Here is a 15,950-nt window from a genome sequence, read left to right on the forward strand (position 1 = left end):
TGTAGACGCCACCCAGAAGTCTGATGTGTTTCCTGTTGTTTCCTTGGGGAAAATCTTGGGTTCATTTGCAGTGACCGATGTCTACAGGTTCACCAGGACTGTTTCTCTGTAACCACTGCTAAATGCTCTTTTGACATCCTAGAAGTCAGTCAGTTGTTCACCTCTGTCAAGGGTGTGTTTGCATCAGAACTCACTGTTAATGTGTTTTTATTAATAACCAAACCATCTTTCCTATGCTTCTTACAGTAAATAGATGGTTCTTGTAGGTTTAGTATCATCACAGGGGGTGATTTTGTCTTTCAGTGGCAGGTAGAGCTCAACCTTAGACATGCTGCAAAACTGCTGCTCCATTCAAGACTTGAATGAATTATCCAAGGCTCCATATAGAGGGTTGCCAGGTCTCCTTAAGCCTACCAGTGGGATGGGGAGAGACCTGGCTCTTGCCTCCTTCTTACTTTCTTTTTTGTTTACCTGCATGCGCTACATGCACACAGTCCTGTGGCTGTGCGCCTGCTTCACAACAGGCTGATTTGGGCCTCAAATGGGCTCAATTTGGCCCATTTGATACCCAATTTGGCCTGCAGCAAAATGCAGGGGAGGTGCGCTTGGTGCGGTGTGATGACGTCAGTGATGTTGTTGCACCACCCTGGGAGCGTGCCTGAGAGGCCCGTTCCTGTGTGAAAGGGAGTGAAAGCGGAGGATCTCCCACTTCCACCGGAGAACTGGGATCCCTATCCATGTAAGACCCGAATCCCATTGAAAACTTGAATGGGTGACCTGAGCATTGTCTGAAGGGCTGTGGGTGGGGTGGACTAGTTCCTGGGCCAGCCCAGTGGCAGAAAGATTGCATCCAGCCCATCCCGCTGGGTAACAGGCTGCCTCTCTTTCCCTCCTTCAGGGAGAGGTGCTAGCCAGGTGACACACCCTTTCCCAAGCAAAGTCTTCCAAGGAAGCGTGGCTCCTGACCTGGGCAGGAAAGGCATTGCTCTTGCTGTGTTCCCATCACCGTCCACTTAGCAGAGCCAGTTCTGACCTGCCCTGGCCTTTGTGCTAGAGCACTAAATCAAAGAGCTAGATTCGGGTTGAGTAACACCTTAAAGACCAACATTTGCACCTGAAAAGAGCATCTAGATTAAATCACTAAATCAATGAACACTTTTTTTCTAAATGGCTTGGAAAATGGCCTCAGCAATGGCCAGACTAAATCTTTTGGAGGACTGATAAAATTTCCAACCCCCCTCTCCCTGGTAGTAACACAATTTGCACATGGAATGCACTTGACATTTAGACAAGCGTATCTGCCACACATCAGTCTGACATTGCAGTGATGCAGCTGCTACAGGCACATCTCGCCCTTCTTAAGCTAGGATGTGCGATAACATGGATGCTCCCCTTGCGATATGAGCAGCAGGAAATCCTGGCATGCCTGAGCAAGATTCTTGCATCCTTCACAGCCACCTATTCCTCAGCTACATGAACACATTCCGTCCTGCCAAGCGCACCAGAAGGCCGCCGTCTCTTAGTGGTGGTTGGCTTGTACCCTAAAACACCAGCACGTAGGATCAATTGGTTTAGCACAGTAGACATGATTTCTTTTAAAAAATAAAAAATGTGCTTACCTTGGCTGCATAGTGTGTGGGGTAGGGAGAGATCTGGTGAGAAGAGCTGTCCAGGTAAGGAGAGGGGACAGCAGAAATCTGCACGCTGTTGCCCTTTCTGGCCACCTGAGATGATGTTGGTAACCATATCAACAACCCACCAGACTATAAACTCTCGCTGTTAAATGCCGGGTCAGTCACAGGAAAAATAGCAGCTGACCTGGCACACATCACTGAGACTTGGCTGGGGGAAGGGGGACAGACTAACCTCTCCCAACTGGATCTCCCAGTGCTAGCAAGGTGGGGAGGTACCGTTGCTGTAGTCTATAAGGATTCTATCCCCCTAGCATGGTGCTCCATCCGGGACACTTCCAGGTGTGAGGTTGTGTACCTAACGTTGGGATTGTTCTGCTGTTTGAGATACTTTTCAGTTTATTCCATCTGTGGTCCTTGGGGGTTTGAGGCCTACCACCTGTTTGTATGACCCTTACCCTTTCTGGCTACTTAAGTCTGCAAGGGGGATAGGGATGGCTTTTTGGGCCCTTCTTGAGAGACGGGAGTGGTTGCCTTAGTTTTGAAATGTTATGGTGTGTCCATGTCATGAGCCAGCCTACTGCCCCCACCTCACCACTGGCCGCTGTGTCCTCCTTGGAGGACAAAGAGTTTGGAGAGCCGGCTATAGAGCTGCCATCAGAGAAGCTGCAATCAGAACAGCAGGAACCCGTTGGAGAAGCCTCTGGGGACAAGAGCTCATGCGGGGCTGAAGGGAAGCTGCCGGCAGAGGAGCCTGCACTGCCAGCATCCCTTGAGTCAGCCACGTGACAGAGAAGCTGGGAAAGGGCGGCGGTTTGGAAGTGGCGGAGAAGTGCATGCTTGCACGTGCAGCACCAAACATTGCTGGTTTCCAAGGACGAGGCCCTGTGCTCATAGGAGGAGGGAATGCCTGCACCTCAGCCTATTAACTGAGCATGAAGATAAAAGGACACAACGTAGGGCTTGTCATGGAAGCAACCTTGTTTGCCACTCCCTGAGACCTGCATTCTCATGCCTGGAAGCTCTTCACCCTCCCTTGTATCCTGCTCCCTGTGGTTGGAAGTCTTGGCTTTCGACCTCGGCTCGACCCCTGGACTTGCCTTGCTTTTGGACTGACTTGCCTGTGGATTGACTTGGACTGTTTAGATTACTCTTGGGCTGCCCTGCTTGTGTATGAACTTGGACTGCCCAACTTACTGGTGAGCTACCTTGCCAATCAGGCACACCCAACCCAGCACTTGGCTGGCACCCAGCTCCAGAGCACAACAGTCCACAACTAAAGAAGGCTACTCTGGACCCAGGAGATTTCAATAACTGTCGACCAGTCTCAAACAATCAATTCTTAAGCAAGCTGACTGCATGGGTGGTGGCTGGGTAACTTCTGGGATTCCTGGAGGAATCAGACAGTTTGGAGCCTTTCCAATCTGGTTTCAGGCCTGGTTATGGGCCTGAAACAGCCTTGGTTGGCCTGGGAGATGTTCTGCACCAGAAAATGGCCAGGGAGTATGCAACTTTATTGATTCTTCTGGACCTCTCCATGGCTCTCAGTACCATTGATTATGGTATCCTTCTGGACTGCCTTTCTGGATTCTCAGGATGGAAACTGGGATGTTATACATGTAGAGCATGTGCCCCACCACAGAAAAATTGCACGTTTCCTCTACCTGAGAAACCCTAACCCTGAATCCCTATTTGTACATTATTTCTGTGGGAAACTACAGAAGATATTGTCTGAAATGAAAAAAACCTAGATAGATAGATAGATAGATAGATAGATAGATAGATAGATAGATAGATAGATAGATAGATAGATAGATAGATAGATAGATATTGTCACATGTTCTTTTCAAAAGATTGTGTCTTTACTAACATGACTGAAAAATTTCCCTTTTCTATTTATTGTACAATTTAGTGCAGATTGTGATCCTAATATAGTTTTTTTTATATATTTAAGGATCTGAGTAGGGATGAGGGAATCAAGAGCTGCAAGTTGTTAATTTCTTTGAACATTTTTTAAACTGATAAATCTATTTATTTATTTATTTCCTGATACAGACATACATGATATTTATGTAAAATGATGAAATGTTAAAAGACCCTTCCTGTGTCCAGGAGTCATATTTGTTTTAGAACATGGGGAATAAAAACCACCCAAAACCTCTGAGGGGGGCTTCTGGCAGGCTCTCACTTGTGCCAGACTGGATGTGCCTCACCATACCTGCTCGAGCAGCACCTGGGGTCCACGCGGCAGTTGTGCAAGCCAACCTTCTCAGAGGAATCAGCCGAGGAGTCAACTGGCATTCTTTTTCTCTTCTTGGGACCAGAAACATGCTGCTCGGAAGAATAAATATGTCTATGCTAGAAATAGCCAACCTTTGGCCCAGGGGACTTGCCGGGGGGGGAGGAATCTGGGAAGGGAACTTGTGACCCCAACAGATCATTCTCAGCACTCTCAAACTCCCCTTCTCAGGATTCTTTGAGGGAAATCATGGCCCTTTGCAATGCAGGAGTGCCCTGGCAGGAGGCACAGCCAGTATTACACGTTCATCCTTTCCAATCAAAGCAGTTGAAAGGGTGCTGGCCATTCTCAGGCAAGCAGAAACCACCCTAAGCTGCATCCAGACATCTTCGGTATCTTGTTCTCATGGGCAAATCATGAGCAAACAATTGTAGACAAACTGCAAAAATTTCCTACTGCAAAAAGGAATAGCACAACAGCCCAAGTGAAGACACCAGAGGCATACCTCAGCTCACTATCAGAACCTAAGAGGAACCCACTAGGTCAGTCCAGTTGTCCACCTAGTCCAACATCATGACTCACATAGCGGCCAACCAGTTACTCCAGAGGGCCAATAAAATGGATTTTCCCTGATGTTCCGTCTTGGTTTCAGAGGTTTTAAGAAATTTATTTATTCATTGTCTGCCTTTCTCAATGAGACTCAAGTGCAATACAATATCATCAACAGCTAGGACATTCACTGAGCGGTATACGATATGGACAACAGTTAGGACATTCAGTGAGCAGATACAATAGGATATAGTAGCAGAAACTTCAAAAACAAGCATAAAGCCAAGTGCAGAGATAAAATATTTCTGAAACAAAGTGTAACTAATTACCATGGCATTAAATGCCAAAACTCCGCAGGAGGAGCATATTGACATCAGCAAACAGTACCTTATAGTGTATAGTCCCCACCCCCACCAAGGCATCTCTCTGAGCTATTGTTTATGAAACAGCCCTATAATCTAGGCAGAAAGCACTCCTGAATATTTCAGTCTTGCATAGTTTGTGAAAAGCCAGGAGAGTGGGAACTTTTCTGACCTCCTCAAGCAGTCCATTCCATAAGGTAGGAGCTACCACAGAGAATGCACGTGTGCGGTCAGCTCTTGATTTTGCCCAGCTGCAGGGCAGTATCTGCAGAAGGCACTGCTTGGATGAATGAAGCTGCAAGGGCAGAATATAGGGAGAGAGACGATTGCTCAGGCCAAGGCCACGAAGGACTTGAGATGCGATAGTTATGACTTTCAGTTGGGCTTTGTAACTGATGGGCAGCCTATGGAGTAACTGCAGAAGGGTGGTGGTGGTGGTGAGATGCATGCTCCATCTAGCTCCTGAGAGCAAATGAGCTGCAGCATTCTGAACCAAATGGAGTCTTCAAGTTGACTTTGAGGGGAGACTCATGTAGAATGCATTTACAGTAGTCTAGTCTTGATGCTACTGTGAGATGAATTCAGGTGGCCAGATGAGCTGTGCCAAGTCTTTCAGGCTGGTCCGAGTTGGGAGAAGGCCTTTTTTGCAGCGGAATGTGGAGGCTCCCTTTGGTCCCCATGGCCAGTGGCCTCTGATAGACCTTGCTCTCCTCCATGCATCTCTCTAATCCCCTTTTACAGCAGTTTATGTTCATGGCCAGCACTATGTCCACTGGCAGCAAATTCCACATTTTAATCAAACATTGAGTAAAAAAGCATTTCCTTTGTCTGTCCTCATTCTATTGCCCATCAACTTCATTGGATTCCCCCCACCCCCCATTTTAATATTATGGGAGAGGAATAAAAAGCTACTTCTATCCTCTTTCTCCACCCTATGCATAATTTTATAAACCTCTATCATATCTCCCCATTAGCCATCTTTTTGTATAGTAAAAAATCCCAGATTCTCCAGCCTTTCCTCAAAAGAAATGTGCTCCAGCACCTTAATCATCTTAGGTGCCTTCCTCTGTACTTTTTCCAGCTCTGCAACGTCCTTTTTGAGATAATAGTGTCTAACTTGTCAGATGTGAGGTCACATGAGCAAAGATACAATTCTCTGTGGGGAAGCCAGAAATCTGCTCATGTGGCACAGAACAGAGCTGGCAAATCCTTGGGAGAGTGATCCTATAGAATGTAGGGTCCGCGGAAAAGGGTAGCAAAAATATTCAGTATAAATTTGTCAACTTGTGACAGCTGCCCAGCATTCTCATGAGTGTTAGATCTCAGTCCTACCTCACTCAAGGGCTCTGTACAGACTGTTGGAAAGCTATAGTCTGTGAATTGGTTCTGCGTATGTCGAGGTCGAACTGCGTGTGTCCTACCCCATAAGTGTATCATGAGAAGAAGCAACATAACACTTGCAGTGTGCCTTGCACACTAAAAGTAATGTTATAAAAACATAAGCATACATAGAGATGACAGTGCAATCGTTAATGACGCATTGAACTGGTTTGAGCTGGGAACTGTAAGTGACAACCAGTGATGTCTGTTGTTGTTCCATTTGGGCCTATCTTGTAGCAGGTCATCCCTTGGTATCATTCTGGCTTTCTTAACCTGTTTTCTTACTACATTCAGTGGGTATTGTAATCCCAGAAAACTCTGTTGTAGATCACGCAGGTGAGACTATGTCAGAGGAACTGGAGCAGATGAGGCTGTGCTGTAGAGCTTGGCTGTAGACAATAGATTGTATCATGCATTCAGTATGATGACTGGAGGTGTGTAGATACATTTGGTGATCAATAGGCTTTTGGTATAAGGTGGTTTTTATATGCTTCCATCATGTATTTGTATAGTGGTGTCTAGAAAATGTACTTCCTGTGTGGATTGATTCATGGTACGGTTTATGATAGTATGGAAGTTGCTGAAAGCCTAGTGAAATTTCTCCAGTGTTTCTTTCCCAGGTGTCCAGTTGATAAAAATGTCATCTGTAAATCTCGGGTATTAGCAAGTGAGAGCTAAGAAAATGCTGCTCCAAGTCAGCCATGAAAATGAGACCCAGTTTGGTGAAGTGGTTAAGAGTGCGGGACTGTAGTCTGGAGAACCGGGTTTGATTCCCCACTCCTCTGCTTGAAGCCAGCTGGGTGACCTTGGGTCAGTCACAGCTCTCTCAGAGCTCTCAGCCCCACCTATAATAACAACATACTTTGTAAACTGCTCTGAGTGGGCGTTAAGTTGTCCTGAAGGGATAACGCATTGAACTGGTTTGAGCTGGGAACTGTGACAACCAGTGATGTCTGTTGTAGTTCCATTAATATAAATCGAATGTTGCTGTTGTTATTATTAAAATGTTGGCATATTGTGGTGCCCTGTGAATGCTCATGACTGTGCCATTGATCTGAAGAAATAAACCATCACCAAATCTGAAGTACTTGTGGGTGAGGACAAACTGGCAGAGCTTGGTCGCAAGGTCAGCTGTGGTGTTGTTAAAGATGTGTCCCAATGGCTTGTATTCTATCTTTGTTGGGGATGCTAGTATACAGGGATTCAACATCCGTGGTGGTTAAAATAGTGTTTTGTGTGTGTGTATACATGCCGTCAAGTGTCAGCAATGCCCTTCAATTCTCTATATAGGACAAACAGGTCAGACTCTTTGCTAAATAATAAATGGACATAAATCCAATATAAAAAAAATCACAACATTCAAAAACCAGTGGGAGAACATTTTAATCTGCCAGGACATTCCATTACTGACCAAAGAGTAGCAAGCAGAAAACCTTCAAAGGAAAAATTACAACACACGATTGCTGAAACTGAGTTCATTTGCAAGTTTGGAACAATGGACCTGCCAGGGTTGAATCAGGACATTGGATTTTTCTCACACTACAGATGCTAATTTTCTGTACTTCACACCCATGCTCTATCAAACTAATTATGTATTATAGCTAGCTTCTTGACACTCTAATTTGCAATACTCCTCTCACTCTCTGCCTGGATTATAAAGACTTCTAACTTTTTCCACTCCATGTATCTTACAAAGGGAGGGTTGACTCCTGGTAATCTAGTTGGGTCTTTATGTTGCTACTGGATTCGACTCTTGCACTTGGTAGATCAGTCACTGAAATCCCCAACTATCCTACTCACCCAGAAAGGAATTTGGATGAGTTTTTCATATGAGTTCTGCCCCCATATTGATTTTGGTTGACTCGTAGGTCCAAATTGTCTTTGAGAAAGTCTCATAGGACCTGGGGCCTCCAAGGATACAGGTACTGTGTAGTTTCAGGTGGGTAGCTGTGTTGGTCTATTGTAGAATAGCAGGATTTGAGTCCAGTGGGACCTTAGAACCCAACAAGCTTTTCAGGGGATAAGCTTTCAAAAGTCAAAGCTCCTTTCTTCAGATACGGTTTCTGTGACTGCTGCAAGTTTTTAAACTGACTTTGCAAACCGGCCTCAGATCCAAAGGCACCATAGTTCAGGTTCATTAATATACTCACACCTCAGAGCTGCACTTGCGTCCCTGGCAGCGTGTGATGCATGTTTTCCTATTGCTGGACACTCTTTCCAGCTTATCTGATGGGCATCGATGATCTGCACAGCCTCATCACACCACATCCTTGGGGGGGAAGCACCAAAGTCTTCCCCAATGAAGCCTATTATGTAGTGTTTCTCCAAACCCTGGTAGTTGACACACACTTCTCCTCCACTGAATTAAAATGGGAAGCAAAAATAACCTGTAGCTTGAACAAGGATATGAAGAGCCCCAATCTGGATGGCCCAGGCTAGCCCAATTTTGTCAGATCTGAGAAGCTACGCAGGATCAGCCTTGGTTAGCTATTGGATGGGAGACCTTCAAGGAAGACCTGAGTTTCTATACAGAGGCAGGCTTTTTTGTTAGTCCCAGCAGGGATCGCCATAAGTCAGCTATGATTTGACAGCAGTATCCACCACCAAATGTATGAATTACCATCCACCCTCCAAGGAAACCCCCCTTCCATGTTTCTGTGAGTTACTACTCTTGGCATGCCTCCTCTGTAACTATGTTGCATCTCTTGATAACTGATCCAATGGAGCCTGCTTCAGAGACAAACATAATTCCATACCCTCCGGCAAAGGTAGAACAATGAGGCACACAGAGACACTGCAGGCAATCTCCACTTTGGTTCTACAGAGCCTTCTATCTTTTAACGTCTATTCCATGTTTGGGAACTAGTGTTGAGGCTGGTGGGAGAGGCAGGATTCCCTGCAGCTTAGTGGGGTAACAACCATCAAGCCTTCCTTGGAACTCCAGGTTCCGGCTCCACTTCCATTTCCTCATGGAGAGTACAGGGTTGTGTGGCCTCCTCCTCCATGCCATAAACCAATGGTGGTCAGGACTGTCTACAATGGCTAAGACCTGAAGTGCACCAATAAGGAAGGCTGCTCCATTTATGTATCTATTAGGAGTTGCTCCATTTATGTATCTATTAGGAGTATGTTTTGTGCCTACTTACACCCTAGGCATCATCTCATGCTCTGGCGATTATGTGTGTGCACCAACTGGATCAAGGTGAAGTCTGACGAAGCAATTATCGGTGCCTATTTGGATGGCACATTCACACTCATTTGTCCTTCATACTACAATGCATCATCAGGAATGCAATGGAGAATACACTTTTAAAAACACACACTTACTAATGCACTTCAATAACGAAGCTGCCCTGCATGAATTCTCATTTTGATATTTGCTTCAAATTTAACATATCTGAAACAACCAAACAAATTAATGAAAAAGATACACACTTGGCTGGGAATTTACAGTGTTTAAGGTACCTTTCTGTCTTCTTAGCTGCTGCCTTGTGTCTGCTCCATTTTGCTTCCTCTCCTTTGTCTTCACTGTCCATGACCTCATTTGTCATCAGTTATTTTAATCTGATTAATTATTGGTGGTGCCCTGACCCGGATAGTCCAGGTGAGCCTGATCTCATCAGATCTCAGAAACTTAGCAAGGTAAGCTTTGGTTAGTAATTGGATGGGAGACCTCCAACAGAGACCAGGGTTGCAGAGGCAGGCAATGGCAAACCACCTCTGTTAGTCTCTTGCCATGAAAATCCCACCAGAGGTTGCCATAAGTCAGCTGGGACTTGAGGGTACTCTCCACTACCACCAATTATTGGTGATAAACCACAACCTGTTATTTAAATGTGTGCATAACATATTCATGTTAAACACAGTCCAATGTAAATATATCAAGAAAATCACATCTCCTGCCACAGTAGCAAATTAAATAGCAGTGACAGCAAATGAGGCCAAGGGCACTGATGGCCAATAAGAAGAGAGACAGAGAAGGAAAGCACCAGCCAATGGAACAAAAGAGCACAAAACAGCTTCAAACAAGTGCAAAAATGTTCCCAAGAGATCACCCCAGGTAGGAGATGCCTTTTGATATGAAAACTAACACCAGGTTAGTTTGGGCTCTTTTTCCATTAAGTGGCTCCTTCAATGGAGATGAAATCCAGGAGTGAACACATGAGTCTTTTATTGGTACCCCATCCTTTGTGGTAAAGGTAAATGCATAGATAAACACATGATATCGCTTTCCCCCAACCAAACAGCTTCTCATACACCTCTTTAGAAAACAAGAAGTAAATTTTTATTTGTGTGGGGAAAGTTTTTTTTTTTTTTAAGAAATGCCTGGAGATGTCTTTTAATTTCTTTTTATTTAACTCCATAAATATTTTTCATAAGGCTCAGTGTCTTTACAACACTTTTTTAAAAACACTGTTTTTTTTTTAAAATACACACAACTCTGACATTTGTTTGACAGGGTCAAACAGTCCAATAGAAACAAAATAATAGAACTGGCAAGTGAGAATTAGCTGGCTTACCAAAACCCTTTGTTTGTTTGCTGACTCGTTCCTCAAGCCTCCCCCACCCCAAAAGAGAATTTCAATATTTAGTTCCAAACGAGGATTTTTAAGCCTTTTTTCTTTCCCCACCTATTCTCTGGCACAAGACCCTCTTTATTTATCCAAGTGCCTTGAAGCTACAACAGGCCCCCCATCTTTTCAAGGAAAAACGAGCTTGGTGATGCCATGCAGAACGCACAATAGCTACTAAATATACATGTTCCCTGAAAGGTAGCTGCAATGAAAAGATGACTGAGCATAAAGTGAACAAAACCGGAAACCTGAAGCACCACAGCGTACTATCAATAACATTGCAAGGGATGGCAAGTGTCCATCCAAGAAAGGAAACGAATTTCAATTTTTCTCTCTGTTTATTGTCTATTTACAACTGTTAGATGCACCTAGGTTTGTTCTTGTGTTGTTTTTTAATTTGAAAAGAAGGTATGTAGGCAATACTCTTAAAGAGAAATCCTTTGTATCTGCAAAGTCAAGGGGGAAGGGGGAATGTGAATCAGTTATCTAAGGAAAGAAGGTAAAATTTTCCCCATATATATATATATATATATATAAGATAGCTATGTCTATATTCTTTGATTCAGCCAGAGAAATTCGGTGTACAGAAAGTGTCCTACAGCTTCCAAGTTCTAAACCTTGAGGCACCATGTTAAAACTGGGCACCAGCTTCCTCTTTGTCAGGCACAGCAATTTAAGTCGATAGAACATGCTCAGTCATCATTGAACCACCAACACCCCCCTCCCCAAATTCAATCCCATCTGAGCTTCCAAGTAGAAAAGACAGCTCAGCCCAGCACCACCTTCCCCATCAAGGACGTCAGTAGGCAGTAAAACTGGAACCCATTGCTGGTTCTTCGTTGCAGTCACGCTTCATTCCGTGTAGCACCTTGGCAACGTATGGAAAGGAGGGGTGTTCTTGAATGCCACAAGGAGGGGCAAATGCCTGCATCTGCTATGCCCGATGCTTGGCTTTGGCACTGAGTTGGCAAAGCTCTTCCTTTTGGGCTTTTCCACTTAAGAAAGAAGCTGGGAGTCGAACAAGTGGCCTTGTCAGACCAAGCGAGTCTTGATTTATGATGCAAATAATGGTGAGACGATGTTGTTTCTTTTTTTTTCCTAGTGCTGAATATTTAGGAAGCATCTTCTCATAAAAATAATGGATGTTTCATTTTCGCTCTCTGAGGCACAAAACAGTAAACGAACAGGCTTAACTAATGTGCTTGATACTTTCTCCCCCCCCCAACAATTAAAAATGCAAAGGAATAAATAAAAGTCCTGACAAGTTGCCCCTTGTCTCCTGCTCTCGATCCCTGCCTCTCTTCTCCTCTCTCCAGCCATTCAGAAACAGCAAGATAGCCAAAAGGCTTTGCAGAGTTACTCAACCCATTTTTAAAACATCTGCCTGGCTAAGTGAACCAAGGTAATAAAATGACTATGAGAGCCTATATTAAAATCTGCTCTAATAACTATAAAAATGCAGCTATAGAAAAGAATATTTTTTAAAGAAGATGCTCTTTGTGATACAAAATTTTGTTACCGACTGTCCTGTTGCTGTTTGCACTGGGCTAAAATGCTAAACCCACCCAGAGTGGCTGGAAAGATTGCTCTGAAGTTCTGCAGATGAAGGGCAGCACTCAGGGATCTGCCAGGCAAACATCTCTCATCTCTGGGGGGGGGGGGGGCAGCAGCTCTGTGGGCACCTCTGTGCCTACGACAGAGTGTTCCTTCCCCACCTGTGACACATTATGAGACTAACATGGTTAGCAACAATGAAGCAGGATCACAGCCAAAGAAAGTGCTTTGTGCTTTAGATGGAAGATAAGGTCATCTATTTCTATTGCCATTCTTGTCTTGATACTTGCTGCAGCCATGCACAATAAGCATGCTTTTGCGCAGGAGTTCCCCATGCTCCAACTTTGTAAATGGACAGAGCAGAGAGCAGGCCTTCCTAGTGCAGTGCAGGAAAAGCCACTACCAGCATCAAACACAGGACGGGGGGAAGGACTGCTATGCCCGGAGATCAGGGTGTCCTGCGGAAAATCCAACGTCCGGTTCCCCCAACCAAATGCCACCTGCCCGCACCAGAAAGAAACATCCTGGGATGGCTTTAAAAAGGCAGGTGTGCACTGTCAATCTAGAATTTTATTCATGGGGCAAAATATGAAACGGGGGTAAGCCAATTAATCCTTCCCATTGAAAGGTCAGCCTGATTCCCCTGAAGGGCAATGTGGAAATCAGACTGAAAATCAATGAAAAGCCACTGCAGACGGCCAAGGAAACAGGAGGTTTGAATAGATTTGCTCTCTGTTTTCAAACAGATCTAAGCAATGTGCAGTTGCCAGCAACACAAATCCTCCTTCTTAAGTAAAGCCTATCTACATTTGTAAATTCAGGCTGAAAGGCAATGTTGTAGGTACCCTGTGGAGGCCTGGAAAATCAGCAGCTGTGCATCGCCAGCTCCTCTCTCTGCTAGTCATGTCTAACAAACCAAAACATGTGCAATGGTGTCATCATGTTGTGCTCCCAAAAATGGCAGCTAAGATATGGAAACATCATCACAACATAATGAAATCACACATTTTAGTTTACTAAATATTACTTGGTGGGGCAGAGGGGGAGAAAAGAGAAAGATACAGAACGACAAACACGTCTAATTTAAATCTCAGACTTGTACTTTAGCAGGCAATTTTATGTCTTTGAAGTTTTAATGCAAGGTCTGGTGAGGTTAGGCCAATTCATGTCTTTGGGGAATCCAGAGCAAAAGGTGGCTTTTACCCTTGCAATGGAGAACGTGGAGTAGGGAGGGGCAGGGTGAGAGAGAGAGAGAACCTTACAAACCACTGACAATGACAAAAAATGCCTGTTTTGGCCAACCTAGGGCTGTATATAGCAGCCACCAAATCACGCAGTTTGCATTTTTCTGTCCAAAGCAGTGCTGCTGCAACTGCAGAGTGTGCTGTGCTTTGCTCCCTGCATGGATCTCATCCCTCAGCAATCAAGCAGGTGGATTACCAAGGCAGTGATCCTTCGGCAAACTGTTTAGCAAATGGCTAATGCTGTACTTGGTAGTTTGGACTTGAGGACAGAGCTTGGAACAGGTGAAATAGGGCAGTCCATAAGGACTATAACGACTTGTCTTCACTGGGACCAAAGCATCTCTAATCAAGGGCACATAACAGCCATCGTACGCGGGATCAGGAGGGATGGGACTCCCTGACAGGAAAGCTAAAAATTTCTTGGAGGCTGAGAGCCCGTTTGGTTCTAAGCTAGGATATGGGCTGTGAGCTTATGACCTCTTTTCTGCACATCTTCTGAGCCTGCAGATTGTGCAAATTAGTAGATCGGGCATTTTATGTGGCAATTGCCCAATGGGAAAGAAAAAAGAAAAGCAGGGGAGACAAAAGAAAACCCTACAATCAACAGAATACACAACCCAAATTGGAAGAACCTGAATAATATTACTGGGGGAGAAAAACCATTATGCTCAAACTACACAGCAGGAAGAAAAAAAAGCATAATTAACAAAAATGCAACATCAGCCAGAGAGTCATAATTCCTTGCATAATAAACAATTGGGTTCCCTCTGGCCACCCCATTCTCTTTGCACCCTTGAGGCCCAGGCTGCCAAAACTCTTGCGTCTCAACTTCCATTTTCTGAATGGCATTGGCATAGCCGCAGAGCCTGGTTGTGCTGTCCCCTCTAGCAAACGCTTCAAAGCAACAGAAGTACTGAGCAGCATATTACAGTGCATAGATTCAGAACAGAAGAACACTGGGAAATAAAAATGCAACTTTAAAAAAAATCCGTAATATTCAACTTAGGTGGCATAATCCCCCCTCCACTCCCTGGCCTCTACCACAGTACACCTTCCAAATAAGTTCTACTGAAGTGAATGAGACCTCCCATTCATCTCAATAGAGCTCAGACAGAAGCGGGTCCTGGGGTGAGATGGGGGGATGGCCTCTATGATGGGCTGTGGGAATGAGATGTCAAAAAGAAGAGTCCTCCCTCCCCTGTGCCCACCCCCTTCTAAGGGCAGACAATCTATAAATAATTTTTTTAAAAGGAAATCTACACCAGAATGGGCCTGTTTGGAACATGATAGAAGTGTGATGCACAACGGACAGCAAATCACCCTGGCAGACGATTCTGACACAAACAGTAAAATAAAAAGTAACAGTAACAAGGATTCCAATGGTGCCAAAATAAAGCTGGTTACATGATTAGAAGTCATTGGTGCTTCCTGGAATGGAGTAGCAGAGACTGCATCCCAAAACAACAACAACAGAAACATTTTTGGTCCTTCAGTATAGACATATATTTATGTGTGTGTGTAAATATATGTGCCACTGTGTGGCACATACATATACACATACATTGTGTGTATATATATATATATGATTTTTTAAAATTGCAACAGTGCTTCTCCAAAAAAGGTCCATCTATAAATATAATTTTTAATTTTTTAATTTTTTATTTATTTTTAAAATTCTCCATCTCACTCTATATATTATTTTTTGAATGGCGTTAACCTGCTGAAGTTTTGCCAGAATGGTGACTGGCTGCGTTTGGGTTCGGAGAACTCGTAGACCTGTGGCTGGGCTATGCCATCCGTCACCATGTATTGTCCCTGATTTAGTGGATCCTGGGGAGGTGGGTAGGCTGGAGGAACTGACCGCGAGTAGCCGACACCTGCATCGATGGTGGAAGAAAAGAGAAGGGTAGGGTGGAATTACAGAAGAACATGTCCATCAGAACGTAACAAGAAATTACAGGCATCCATCCATCCATCCATCCTTCCTTCACTGGGCAGCATGCGCTTCAGCCCCTGGATACAAAATGACGGCCAAGGACCACGTTCTCCACTCCAGCTAGTATAATGCTCTATATATCTAATTCAATTTTAATTACTCTGTAAGCATGAGAAATAAAAACACTAGACTCACAGAATTATGTTGACTTTTGAACTTGTTTGAACTCCAGAATGTCTCCAAAGTTTGAGGAGCCAAGTTCTGGCACCAAGACAGCACACTGGAACCGTGACCCTTTGGCCGCCCTCATGCCCCCAAGAACTGATCTGCGTGCCCTGCCAATTTCCTGCCAGCCTCGCCAGGGCTGAGTCTAAAAGATTGTCCCCTTCTGGTGTCCACTCTGCAGCTGGCATGCCAAAAGGAAAAGATTCTCAGGGCCTAGAGCACTTGCTTCCATTTCATGATGTTCTCTTATGATGGG

At 44.5% G+C, this 15,950-nt stretch overlaps 1 protein-coding gene across 4 annotated transcripts in view; it reads right to left on the minus strand.

Moving 5' to 3' along the window:
* Window positions 1-10,494: 10,494 nt before the first annotated feature.
* ARHGEF9 (Cdc42 guanine nucleotide exchange factor 9) overlaps window positions 10,495-15,950 on the minus strand; it is a 408,379-nt gene continuing 402,923 nt past the window's right edge. For 3 of the 4 annotated variants that reach the window (XM_054996022.1, XM_054996024.1, XM_054996025.1), the window contains one exon: window positions 10,495-15,410. In XM_054996022.1, coding sequence (XP_054851997.1) covers window positions 15,229-15,410 — 182 coding nt within the window. In that variant the 3' untranslated portion in view covers window positions 10,495-15,228. The remainder of the gene's footprint in view (window positions 15,411-15,950) is intronic. The other variant, XM_054996023.1, reaches the window with a different exon arrangement.

Source organism: Eublepharis macularius, chromosome 13 (genome assembly GCF_028583425.1).
Source record: "Eublepharis macularius isolate TG4126 chromosome 13, MPM_Emac_v1.0, whole genome shotgun sequence".
NCBI classification, from domain to species: domain Eukaryota; kingdom Metazoa; phylum Chordata; class Lepidosauria; order Squamata; family Eublepharidae; genus Eublepharis; species Eublepharis macularius.